At 36.7% G+C, this 14766-nt stretch overlaps 1 protein-coding gene across 4 annotated transcripts in view; it reads right to left on the reverse strand.

Moving 5' to 3' along the window:
• Positions 1-14766, reverse strand: part of EPB41L5 (erythrocyte membrane protein band 4.1 like 5) — a 135610-nt gene that overhangs the window by 108312 nt on the left and 12532 nt on the right. For all 4 annotated transcript variants that reach the window (XM_080798236.1, XM_080798235.1, XM_080798233.1 and 1 more), the window contains one exon: positions 3514-3618. In XM_080798236.1, the coding sequence (XP_080654362.1) occupies positions 3514-3618 (105 nt within the window). The remainder of the gene's footprint in view (positions 1-3513; positions 3619-14766) is intronic.

Consider the following 14766-nt stretch of genomic DNA (forward strand, 5'->3'; position numbering starts at 1 on the left):
GGTTATATCTGGCCACATGACAAATACCTTAGAGTCTTTTCTATACTTACTGATGTCATAAAATTGTAGAACTGTGTGAGTCAGCACTTTAAGAACATGTAAAGTTGGGTTTTTTTTTTTTAAAGATTTCATTTATTTATTTGACAGACATCACAAGCAGGCAGAGAGGCAGGCAGAGAAAGAGGAAGGGAAGCTGGCTCCCTGCTGAGCAGAGAGCCGGATATGGCTCGATCCCAGGACCCTGGGATCATGACCTGAGCCGAAGGCAGAGCCTTTAACCCACTGAGTCATCCAGGTACCCCAAGAACATGTAATATTTTATCTAGAGGTCATTTTGAATAGCTTTCATCTACCAGCTACTGTTTTTCCAGCTCAACGCACATAGTGTATTTCAGTAACAGCAAAAACAAAAAGTAAATCTTACTAAAATTTAATCTTAATGCCTAGATTTCTGGGTTTGGAAAGGATAAGTTACAACTAAAAAGAGTAGGGATTAAAAGTTATAGGGCGCCTGGCTGGCTCAGTTAGAGGAGCATGTGGCTGCGTTCTTGATCTCAGGGTCATGAGTTCAAGACCCATGTAGGGTGTAGAAATAGTTAAAGAAATAAAACCTTAAAAAAAAAAAAAAGAGTTCTAATACTGGCTTTACTAAAAACTTATTATGACCAAAAGAAAGGCACTATATGTGTATCAAATGAGAGGAAAAAAAATTAATGGATCTAGTAATTCAGTAATTATTGATATTAAGAAAGAGTAAATAATACAACTTACCAAAGGTTGCATGTCTACTTCTTTCCCCCAAATACAATAGCTCCCCACCCCCGCTTATCTGTGGGAGATACATTCCAAGACCCCGGTGGATGCTTGAAACCATAGATAGTACCAAACCCAATATATACTATATTTTTTCCTATACATACTTTTAGAGTTTAATGTATAAATTAGGCACAGTAAGATATTAATAACAATAACTAATAAAATAGAACAATTATAACAATATACCATAATAAAATTTTGTGAATGTGGTCTCTCTCTCTGACAGTATCTTATTGTACTGTACTCACCCTTCTTCTCATGATGCCATGAGATGATAAAACACCTACATGATGAGATGAAGTGAGGTGAATGGTGTAGGCACTGTGATGTAGCTTTAGGCTACCAATGACCTTCTGTCAGAAGGAAGATCACCTGCTCCCAGACTGGGGTTGAACATGGGTAACTGAAACCATGGAAAGTGAAACCATGGATAAAGAGAGACTACTGTATTTATGTATCCTAAGGAAAGATGGTACCTGAAACTTAATGCTGGCATATTTCTACCTCTTTTCCTTCACAACCCCTCAAAAAAAAGGAAGCTTTGAATTATTTATCCCTAACATCATTTACTTCTTCACTGAAAGCAAGACTGTAATTCTATTATTTATAAGATGACTGATGAATTATATTAAACTCACCAGTCAACCAAGCCTTTAGAACAAAGTAGTGCACCAGAATTTAATCTGATAAATGTTTTATCTGTCCACTACATGCTGGGCAACAGAAGTTAAGAAAGACTCATCCCCTGCCCTCAATGGATTTAGTCCAACTGGAGAGAAATAACATTAAAATGAAAAATAAAAGAAACACCTCCTCTACAAACTCCATCCAGAGATGAGAACTCTGAAACTATGGGAAATAGCTTTGCAAATATTTTCAAGCATATATGTGTACATATAACCACTTTTTTTTTTTTAAGATTTACTTATTTATTTGACAGAGACACAGCAAGAGAGGGAATACAAGCAGGCAGAGTGGGAGAAGGAGAAGCAGGCCTCCCCAGGGAGCCCAATGCGTGGCTCCATCCCAGAACCCTGGGATCATGATCTGAGCCGAAGGCAGACACCTAAGGACTAAGCCACCCAGGCGCCCCTCTTATTTTTTTAATAGAAAAACTCAAATATATTGTTCTGTAACCCTTTTTTTCCTACATTATTCTATGTCAATTAGTACACTTTAAAAGTCACCATTTTTAATGAGCTGCAGAGTATTCCACTGTATGGGTGTGACAAAATGTAACCAGTACTCTTGTTACAAAATGTTCATGCTTAATTTCTTTTAACTCAGGAAAGGGGACTAAGGGTATGGAAATCAGAGAAAAAAAAATTGTAGCTAGCATTATTTTTTTTTTTTTAGATTTTTTTTTTATTTACTTATTTGACAGACAGAGATCACAAGTAGGCAGAGAGGCAGGCAGAGAGAGAGGAGGAAGCAGGCTCCCCGCTGAGCAGAGAGCCCAATGCGGGACTCGATCCCAGGACCCTGGGATCATGACCTGAGCCGAAAGCAGAGGCTTTAACCCACTGAGCCACCCAGGTTCCCTGTAGCTAGCATTATTAACAGCGGTAAATTTAGCCAAGATGTTCTATAAAGCCAACAGAGGAGTTCATCTCCAAAAGGTGTGAGTTTTTAATATTATTTTACAGAGGTATTCTAGTTTATTTATTAATCACACCAAATGAATGTATGAATGAATGCCCCACTCCAAAAAGAACCTGAGATTTCTTACATATTGTTCCTCTGAGTCCTAGATACTACAATTAATGTGTCACTAAACACATACACATACATACACACTCCTCCATCACAGACTTCCAGAACACAAAGCTTGGTGTCTTAATACCCTTATCTCTACTCCCGCCCCACCCCCTCCCTGCTACTGTGACTGTCCTATTCCAGGCCTTAATATTACTTTTACCCCCGGGATCTGCAATGACTCTTTCTGACTTCAATCTCTGCCCATTCCAAATAATCCTATACACTATTTCTATATAATACTAATACTTCCTGAAGCAAAATACGACCTCCTTGCTCAAAAATCCCTAATCCCAATTATTAGAGAATAAATATTGCTCATCTATTATTTAATACTCTTGGTATTCAGTTTGGATGGTAAGGACACTAAACTACCTTCTAATCTTATCATCTACCACTTTGTCTCAAACACTCTCCAGTCAAATCCTAGTATAACAGCTCTCTGAAAAGCTTCCAACTTCCTACCTATCATACACACATTCCTCTCATCTGAAAAGCACATGGTCAAAGAACATTTATAGAATCAAAGATCAGGAAGGGATTTTAAAGATAACCTAGCCTACTCACCTTAATTTGCAAATTAGTAACTTCTATCACTTACACAAGAACCCACAAATCTCCTATTTTAGCTCCCTTTCCATTACACAGTGGTTCTCAAACTTTAGTATGCCCAACAACCAACCCAGTGGTTATTAAAAAGACAGATTTCCTAGGCTCAGCTGGAAAGATCATGCTCTAATGATATGGGTTAGGGCCAGGACTCATATTTTTTTAACAAACACTTCAGGTTATTTTGAAGTGGTCAAAACTTCAGACCATAATAAGAAAATCAGAAGAAAAAGAGAATGCAGTAAGAATATACAGCCTTGCCATACTTAGCATGTCACCTGAAATTTTCCATTTTTGCTCCCACATTGGAACTTCCAAAAAACAGCTACTCACTGCCACTTGTGCAGAATCCATAAATCTCAGTCCAAAATAGTCACTTTCAATAAGGTCCAAATGGTACATAATCTGATCAAAGAGCTCTTGTCCTTTGGCTTTTTTCTGAAATGGTAAGAAAATAAATTAATCAACAAATGACTCACAAGATCAACAAGCCTGAACTGGAGATAGTTTTAGTTATACAAGGTTTAGGGGTGCTAGGTGGCTCAGTCAGTTGAGCATCTGACTTTTGATTTCGGCTCAGGTCATGATCTCAGGGTCCTGAGATCAAGCCCCACACTGAACTCCACACTCAACAGGGAGTCTACCTGAGATTCTCTCTCTGCCCCTCCCCTGGCTCGTGCACATGCTTCTTTCTCTCTCTCTCTCTCTCTCTCAAATAAACAAATCTTTACAAAATCTATTTTAAAAAAATTACTTGGAATACCAAAAATACTGCCATATATCAGGTAACATGTAAGATACTTTAATTTTCCAGTAAACTACTTAAGGCCAAAAGAGAACTTGTGATGTATATGCACTTTTGCAGAAAGTGTTACTTCCTATCAACCAACAAACATCACCTTGTACTAAATACTGTAAGGAGAAACTCTTATTTTGTCTTGCCAATTTTTAAGAGTCCCTAATTCAAAGGTGCGTTATAATGTGATTGGAAAGAGAAACACAAGAAAACTTAGAACACTACAGTATGAATCATGTGGAACTAGCTATATACTTGCCAACAGATTTTAGAGACAAGATAGTCAGAGAGACTAGAATCATCAGTGAAAACTTGGAGATCAGCCTTAAATGGAAAACCGATATAAGGTAGAAAAGAGCAGATAAAAAATGGAAAGTGGGAGGAAACATGGGACAATGAAAAAGTACAGACATCAATGGAGAAGATACCAAATGGGGAGGGAGGGTCAGCAATAAGCAAAGAAACTTGTTCGGAAAAAGCAGTTCTCAAGAGTGTGGTCTCAGGACCCAAAGGTTTCCCCAGATACTTTGAAAAGATCCATAAGGCCCCTAGGATTCTCCTCATGTAGTAACTCAATTAAAACAATATATTGCAACAGAGTAAATGCAGAAGCAGAAAAGAGGACCTACGTATGTTCTCTTAGACCAGACATTAAAGAGATACACAAAAATGCATAAGACAATGCTACTCTTCTCACTAAATTCTTTGGTTGTTTAGTAAAATAGGGGTTTTTCACAAAAATACTTGTATGTTAAAAAAAAAAAAATACTTGTATGTTACTAGGGCACCTGGATGGCTCAGTGGGTTAAATGTCTGACTTTGACTCAGGTCATGATCTCAGAATCCTGGGACCGAGCCCTGCATCAGGCTCCCCATTGAGTGGGGAGTCGGCTTTTCCCTCTCTCTGCCCTCCCCCCACCTGATGCTCTTGCACGCACCTGCCTACTTTCTCTCAAATAAAATAAATAAAATCTTTAAAAAATATACTTGTATGTTACTTATGTTATAACACAAGGGGTAGATTACTACTGTTTTAAAATTAACCAATAGATAATTTTTTTTCAGTTTTAATTTCTAATAAGGTAATTATCAGTCACTTACTAATAATTTTATGCCTATCGACTTTAGATTTCCCTACGAGATTGGAAGTGAAAAATCTAAGGATAATGCCTGCTGGCTCTCAGGATACTTGCCCTACTTAAAAGTCTACAGTTTTAAACTAATTCTGGATATACAATTACTAATGAACTAAAGTTATTTGGATTCCATTCCCTTGACCCTCTTTTCTCAAAAACAAACCAAAAAACTCATTCGCCTCATTTCTTTATTATAGGCTTGATAGAAACATTCGTAAGCAATCTGGGGGACAAACTGCGGTTTATTTTATGCTATGTAATCTCTACTGATTTAAAAATATGACTTACATTTATATATTGGAGTTGAAATATAAATTTTAATACAGATTAGACTAAACTTTACAAGTTTTCTCTACAGAAATCAATTCTTAAAAGTAGTTTCAGAAGTGAATAGTGCTGTTTCAACTCCTTTTATATCTCTAGTTTTTAGTTTATATCAATTCAGTTTAAATAACTTTTCAGGGGGCGCCTGGGTGACTTAGTGGGTTAAGGCCTCTGCCTTCAGCTCGGGTTGTGGTCCCCGGGTCCTGGGATCGAGCCCTGCATCGGGCTCTCTGCTCAGCGGGGAGCCTGCTTCCTCCTCTCTCTCTGCCTGCTTCTCTGCCAACTTGTGATCTCTGTCTGTCAAATAAATAAATAAAATATTTTAAATAAATAAATAAATAAATAATGTTTCAGGGCCCTACCAATTAATAATCCATATAAAGTACGTATTAGAAACTAATCTTACTGGCTAAGCAGTGTGTTATATTACACAGTGCATATTTGCGTTTTGGAATTTAAAAATTATGTAAGGTAACAGTATTATGAATGGTTTAAAAATGTGTAGTGACCAGAGGACATTAGGTGGAGAGAAGTGAGTTGGGGGAAATTAGAGGGGGAGACTGAGAGAGACTGTGGATTCTGAGAAACAAACTGAGGGTTTTGGAGGGGAAAAGGGTGAGGGGTTCGGAGGGCCTGGTGGTGGGTATTATGAAGGGCATGTATGCATGGAGCAGTGGGTGTGGTGTGTAAACAATGAATCTTGGAACACTGATAAAATAAAATAAAATTTTTTTTAAAAATGTGGTATTTTAAGTGATCCACCAATAAGTCAGAAAAAACTATTTTTAAATATGTTTTTTAAAGTGCCTTTTGAACATTTTTAAGCAATGGATTTAAACAACTGCATAAAATAAATTACCATGTTTAAAAAAAATAAGGTAACTATCAATAGATACAACCCCCATAAGCAAAAGCATTATGAGATCTCAATTTTCAACGATCTTCATACACATCCTATCCATGCCCCTCCTCCTACATAATTTTAAATTATGATCTAGGGTATTTCTTGTAAAATATATATATGCACATATACATACCAAACATACACAATTTTTTTTTACTAAATCATCAATCTCTGCCTTTTAATGGACATCTTTATTTCAACTTGTATTTTTGCTTTTCCTGCACTTTTTACCACCTTTCTTTCAGATAAAGTGCTATCCATATATCCCTTTACCAAGAGAAGAATTTTACCATGTCCTCATTCCCATGATCTCAGCCAATCCTCATGTTTATGAACATGCTTTCTCTTATTTCTTTTCTCTGGTTGTGGCAAATTTGTTTAAGACAACAATCTTTATTTTAGTATTTTGAGCATTCTTTACACTCTTGAATGTATACACCACATAGATCTAATAGCATCTGCTAGATTTGTTTCTCTGCTCACTTGAGTTCTTCCTACAGAAATGTCCCCCATGTAGGACTTTGTAGGGATAATATTTAAAGGTCTTCTATGTTCGAGAATATTTTAATCATACTCTTGCACCTGAATGACAACTGTCTCCTTATAAAATTCAAGGTTCAAAGTTATTTTCTTTCAATACTCTCTTCAATATTCCAAATGTATTACTCTTTCTCTTGCAGCTTATACTGTTGTTGAAAGTACAGTGACAATTTGAATTCTGGTCCATAATAATGTTATTAATTTTCTTGGTAAGCTTTAGGCTTCTCTATCTTTGATAGTCTTAGATTTCAGTATAATGTGATAAGGTGTGGTTTTTTTCCTTAACTGTAACTTAATATTTGGTATTCTTTCGGGCTTTTAAATCTGCGATCTTTCATCTCCCTTTAATTCTGGGAAAACAATCTATTTCCTCAAGTATTTTTCCTCTATTTTTCTCATTTTAAATTTCCTTCCTAAGTGCTGGCACTTCTACTTTCTTTTTTCTTAAACATATGTTCATTTAATATTCTCATTTACTCTGATGATTATGGTTTATTTGTCCACTTAACAAATACTTAACATAGAAAAGGTTCAGAAAGTTCTAGTAATGACAAAATTGCACAGCTAAAAAATGACAGTCTAGAATTTAGATTTTGCTGTCTCCCAAGCTCCAATTCCCTAAGGGTTACACACCACAAAGAGATTTGACTTGGAATGTCACCTCTCAGATCAATTAGATACCCCCAACTTCTTATCACAACCTTGTCTCTAAAGTTACTCTCAATGCCTAGGTTCTCCAACTACATGGAAACTTCTGGTACACGGACCCCACTTATTAACATTCATCAGCTTCCATTCCTCCTTCTTTTTTAACATAATACAAAATACACCATTTTAGCGTATGCAACTCAATGCCATTAAATACATTCCCAGTGTGCACAACCATCACCATTTTGATTTCCAGAACTTTTCATCAAACCAACCAGAAACTCGGTACCCATAAAACCACCATTCCTCACATTCTTTCCCTTCAATCCCTAGTAACCTCTTTCCTACTTTCCGTGGCTTGTGAATTTGCCTATTCTACATATGTTACATAAGTAGAATCATACAATCTATGTCTTTTTGTGACTGGCTTATTCATTTAGCATAATGTTTTCAAAGTTCATCCATGTTGTAGCAGGCCCCAAATTTCATTCCTTTTTAAAACTCATAATATTCCATATTATGCATATACCATGTAGTTTATCCATTCATCTGTTGATGAACATCTGAGTTGCTTCCACTTTTTGGCTATTGTGAATACTGTTATGAATAATGATATACAAGTATCTGTTTTGAGTCCCTGCTTTCAATTCTTTGGGTATATAAATAAGAGTGGAATATGATAATTCTATGTTTAACTTTTGAGAAACCGCCCAACCGTTTTCCATAGTAGCTGTACCATTTTGCAATCCCACCAGCAACGCATAAGCTTCCAATTTCTCCACATCCTCCCCAACATTTGTTATTTTCTGGGGCTGTTTTGGTTTATTTTGTTTGATACAACCATCCTAATAAGTGTGAAAGGGTATCTCATGTGATTTTGATTTGCATTTCCCTAATGCCAGTAATGTTGAGCATACTTTCATGTGCTTATTAAACATTTGCTTCTCTTTTTTTAAGATTTTTTTGAAGATTTTATTCATTCATTTGAAGCCCTAATGTGGGGCTTGATCCCAGTACCCAGAGATCATGAGTTAAGCTGAAGACAGACAATTAACCATCTGAGCACCCTTCACCCCTTTTCAAATAAAGATTTATTTGTCAGAGAGAGAGAGAGCAAGCGCACAGAAGCACACCATTCCACTGAAGTTCCTTTTTCCACTTCATTCTTTTACTCCTCTCTCAATGACAGCTGACTATGCTGTCATCATCTTCCACAAACAATATCACCCCCTCCACTAGAACTGAACTGTATTTTACTCAGTTCTAATGTTTATTAGAAGTCTCCCTCCAGGGGTGCCTGGGTGGCTCAGTGGGTTAAGCCTCTGCCTTCGGCTTGGGTCATGATCCCAGGGTCCTGGGATCGAGCCCCGCATTGGGCTCTCAGCTCACCGGGGAGCCTGCTTCCTCCTCTCTCTCTCTGCCTGCCTCTCCACCTACTTGTGATCTCTGTCAAAGAAATAAATAAAATCTTAAAAAAAAAAAAAGAAGAAGTCTCCCTCCACCATATCCACATATTAAGCATTCCTTCTGGTGCAGTCTCCACACCACTATTTGTCTATGGGCCCATTGTCTTGTGCCTGTGTTACTATATAGTCTCCAGGATTTTTTTCCTATAAAGAATCAACAAAATCAACTCTAAATCATGTCTCTTGAGTACTAAGAAACCAATGGAATAAAATACAAGTATGTAAAAACCCATTTTTTTTAAAGATTTTTATTTATTTATTTGACAGAGATCACAAGTAGGCAGAGAAGCAGGCAGAGAAAGAGGTGGAAGCAGGCTCCCTGCTGAGCAGAGAGCCCGATGTAGGGCTCAATCCCAGGACCCTGGGATCACAACCTGAGCTGAAGGCAGAGGCTTTAACCCTCTGAGCCACCCAGGTGCCCCAAAAAACCCATTGTTTTAAACAGCTTTGAGATATAATTCACATACTATACCATTCACCATTAAACGTACAAAATCCAAAGGTATATTCACAGATATGTACAACCATCACAATTTTGGAACATCTTCATACCTCAAAAAGAAACCTTGTTATCTTTTAGTTATTGCCCCAACCACCATTCCTACTACCCCCTCAAGTCCCTACCCATCTGCCCTTAGCAACCACTAAATCACTAATCTTTTTTTTTCCCACAGATTTCTTTATTCTGAATTTTCATATGAATGAAATCATATCACTGGCTGCTTTCACCTAGCACAATGTTGTCAAAGTTCACCCATGTAGCATGTATCAGTACTTCATTTCCTTCATGGCCAAATAATATCCCATTATATGTATATAGCACATCTTGTTTATAGATACATCTTTTGACAAATAGTTGGGTTTTTTTTATCTTTAAGATAGTAAAAATAACACTGTTATGACTATCTGTGTACAAGTTTTTGTCTAAACATGTGTCTTCAATTCTCTTAGATATATACCTAAAAGTAGAATTGCTGGAACATATGGTAACTACGTTTAATCACTTGAGGAACTGCCAGGCTATATTCCCAAGTAGCTGCACAACTTTATATTCCTGCCAAAAAATATAAGAAGGTTCAGATTTCTCCACATTCTCACCAACACTTAATATTATCTGACATTTTTATTTTAACCTTCCTAATTGATATGTAGTATCTCATTGTGGTTTTGATTTGCATTTCTCTGGTAACTAAGGATGTCAAGCATCTTTTCATGTACTTATCAGCTATCTGCATATCTCATATGCAAAAGTGTCTATTCAGATCCTTTGCCCATTTTTAAATTGGGTTATTTGTCTTTTTATTATTGGGTTGAAACAGTTTGTTGTTTTTTTTTTTAAGATTTTAAGAGAGAGAGGGATGCCTGGATGGATTAGTTGGTTAAGCAACTGCCTTTGGCTCAGGTCATGATCCTGGAGTCCCGGGATCGAGTCCCACACTGGGCTCCCTGTTCGGCGGGGAGTCTGCTTCTCCTGCTGACCTTTCTCCACTCATGCTCACGCGCGCTCTCTCTCTCTCTCTCTCTCAAATAAATAAATAAAATATTTAAAAAGAAAAAAAGATTTTAAGAGAGTGAGACCACAAGTAAGCAGAGAAGCAGACCGAGAGACAGATGGAAGCAGGCTCCCTGCTGAGCAGAGAGCCCGATGTGGGGATCGATCCCAGGACCATGAGACCATGACCTGAGCTGAAGGCAGAGGCTTAACCCACTGAGCCACCCAGGCACCCCGGGTTGTAACAGTTCTTTATATATTCTAGACACAAGTGCTTATCAGATATGTAACCTGCAAATATTCTTTCCCTTTCTCTGGGAGAATCTTTTCACTTTCTTGATAATGGCCTTTGTGACGTGAAAGTTTTTAATTTTGATACAAGTCCAACTCATTTTTTCTTATTTCGTTATTCATGTTTTTGGTGTCATATCTAAAAAACTGGTGCCAAATCCAAGGTCATGAAGATTTATCTCTATTTTTTGTTCCATGAGTTTTATGGTCTTAGCTCTTATGTTTAGGTCTTTGATCCATTTTGAGTTAATTTTTGTATATGGCATGACCTAAAGTTCCCACTTTACTTCGTTCTTTTGCATATGGCTATCCAGTTCTCCTAGCACCACCTGTTGAAAAGACCATTCTTTCCCTCACTGAATGGCTCTGACACCCCTCTCATAAATCAACTGGCCATAACCAAAGCAATCTTAAGGAAGAACAAAGCTGGAGATCTCACGATCCTAGGTTTCAAACTATAATACAAAGTTAATGTTAATAAAAACAGTATGGTACTGGCACAAAAACAGACACATAAATCAATGGAACAGGACAGAGAGCCCAGAAATAAATTCACTCTTATATGGCCAATTAATCTACAATAAAGGAAGCAAAAATACACACCACGAAAAAGACAGTCTCCTCAATAAATGGCACTGGGAAAACTGGACAGCTACATGCAAAAGAGTGAAAGTGGACCAGTATCTTACGCTATATACAAAAATTAACTCAACATGGATTAAAGATTTAACTATAAGACCTAAAACCATAAAACTCCCAAAAGAAAATGTAGGCAGTAATCTCTTGGACCCTGGCCCTAGCAATATTTTTCTGGTTTAAGTCTCCTCAGGCAAGGGAAACAAGACTAAAATAAACTAATAAAACTACACCAAACTAAAAAACTTTTGCATAAACGAGGAAAACCATCAACAAAATGAAAAGGGAACCTACTGAATGGTAAAAGATATTTACAAATGATATTCCAGTAACAGGTTAATATCCAAAATATATAAAGAACTCATACAACTAAATACCAAAACAAAACAAAAACAAAAACAAATAACAAAAAACCCCACAAATAATTCAATTAAAAAATGGGGAGAGGACCTAAAATAGACATTTTTCCAAAGACATACAGATGGCCAACAGACACATGAAAAGATGCTCAACATCACTCATCATCAGGGAAATGCAAATCAAAACCACAGTGAGATATCACCTCACACCAACCAGAATGGCTAGTATCAAAAGGACAAGAAATAAGTACTGTGGAGGATGCGGAGAAAAGGGAACCCTCATGCACTGCTGGCAGGAATGTAAACTGGTGCAGTCATAATGGGAAACAATAGAAAGGGTCCTCAAAAAATTAAAAACAGAAATACCATATGATCCAATAATTCAACTGCTAAGTATTTACACAAAGCAAACAAAAACATTAATTCAAAAAGAGAAATGCACCCCTATGTTTACTGCAGCATTTTTTACAACAGCCAAAATACAGACGCAACTTAAAACGTCCACCGATAGATGAATCAATAAATATGTGGTGTCTATATATGATGGAATATTACTCAGCCAGAAAAAAGGAATGAAATCCTGCCATTTGCAACAACATGAATGGACCTAGGAAGTATTAAACTAAGGAAAATGAGTCAGACAGACAAAGACAAATATCATGTGATTTTCCTATATGCAGAATCTAAAACACAAATGAACAAAACACACAAAAAAACAGATTCATGAATAGAGAATAAACCAATGATTGCCAGAAAGGTAGATGGGGGATAGGCCAAACAGATGAAGGGAATTAAGAGGTACAAACTTCCAGCTATAAAATAAATAAGTCATGGTGATGAAAATAAGGCATCGGGAATATAGTCAAGAATAGAATAAATATATAATAGAGTATATAGATAAATACATAGGTAAATAAAAATAAATAACAGAATAAACATATATAAAGAATAACAACTCTGTATGGTGACAGATGGTAACTACTTATCAGGGTGAGCATTTCATAATGTGTATATAATTGTCCACACTGTGTTATACACAATATAATACTATATGTTGGGGCGCCTGGGTGGCTCAGTGGGTTAAAGCCTCTGCCTTCGGCTCAGGTCATGATCCCAGGGTCCTGGGATCAAGCCCTGCATCAGGCTCTCTGTTCAGCGGGGAGCCTGCTTCCCTTCCTCTCTCTTTGCCTGCCTCTCTGCCTACTTGTGATCTCTGTCAAATAAATAATCTTTATTAAATAAATAAATCTTTTAAAAAATACTGTATGTCAACTATATTTCAATTAAATTTTTTAATTTTTAAAAAACTTTAAAAACCAGATAAGGACACTATAGACATTTTCCAAAGAAGATGTACAAATAACAAATACACATGTAAAAAGATGCTCATCAGTAATCATTAGGAAACTACAAATCAAAACCACAAATGAGGTATTACTTCACACCCACTAGGATGACTATAATTAAAAAAATGGAAAATAACAAGTGTTGAGGATGTAGAGAACCTGGAACTGTCCTACTTTGCTGATGGGAATATAAAATGATACAGTTGCTATGGAAAACAGTTCCACAAAAAATTAAACCTGGAACTATCATATGACCCAGCAATTCCACCCTCAGGTATCATATCCCAAAGAATTAAAAACAGGTACTACAACAAACACTTGAACATGAATATTCACAGCACTACTATTCACAGTAGCTAAAAGATGGAGAGAACCCAAACGTCCATCAACTGATGAATGGATAAACAAAATATGATTTATCATACAGTGGAGTATTAGTCAACATAAAAAAGAATGAAGTACTGATAAATGTCACAGTACAGATGAACCTCAAAAATATTAGGCTAAGTTAAAGAAAGGTCACAGATTGGATAATATTCCATTTATATAAAACACCCAAAACAGGCAAATCCTTAGAGAATGAAAACCAACTAGCAGTTATCAGGGGCTAATGGGAGTTACAGAGTTTCCATTTGGGATGACAAAAATATCTTAGAACTAAACAGAGGTGATGGTTGTACAACATAGTGATTTTACTAAACACCAATGAATTACGCACTTTTTGAAAAGTTTTATTTATTGAAGTAATCTGTACACCCAACATGAGGCTTGAACTCATGACCAGTCACACACTTCTCCAACTGAGCCAGACAGGCTCCCTGAACTTTAAAATAGTTAATTTTATAGGGTCCCTGGGTGGCTCAGTCAGTTAAGCATCTGTCTTCTGCTCAGGTCATGATCCCAGGGTCCTGAGATTGAGCCCGGCCCTGGGATAGAGCCCCATGTTGGGCTCCCTGATCAGCAGGGAGTCTGCTTCTCTCTCCTTTCCTCACCCTCCCCCATCCCGTGCTCTCTAGCTTGCTCTCTAACAAATAAAACCTTTAAAAAATATATAAAATGGTTAATTTTATTTTATAGCAACTTTTCTTCAATTCAAAAAAATTATTCATTAAAAAGTATCTTAAGAAACATCCCCCCCAAAGAAACAACTGACCACAGATGTATGGGTTTACATCTGGATTCTCTCTTCTGTTGCAATAATTTATGTGTCTAGTCTTTTTTATTTTTTTAAAGACTTTATTTTTAAGTAATCTCTACACCCAGTGTGCAGCTTGAACTCACAACCCTGAGATCAAGAGTCACATGCTCCACTGAGCCAGCCAGGCACCCTATGTGTCTATTCTTGTGCCAGTAGCACACCATCTTGGTTACCATTGCTTTACACTGAGGCTTAAAACTAAGTGTGAATCCTACTACTTTGTTCTTTTTCAGTATTATTTTGGCTATTTTAAGTCCCTTGATATCCCACATGAATTTTAAAATAAGCTTGTCAATTTCTACAAATAAATCAACTGGTATTCTGGAGGGGATTATGTTGAATCTGTAGATCAATTTGGGGTGTACTGCCATCTTAACAATATTAAGTTTTCATAAACATAGGATACCTATAAATGTTATTTATCTAAAAAGGTTTAACTACACAAGGGCT

This window comes from Martes martes, assembly GCF_963455335.1.
Source record: "Martes martes genome assembly, chromosome: 3".
In the NCBI taxonomy this organism is placed as follows: domain Eukaryota; kingdom Metazoa; phylum Chordata; class Mammalia; order Carnivora; family Mustelidae; genus Martes; species Martes martes.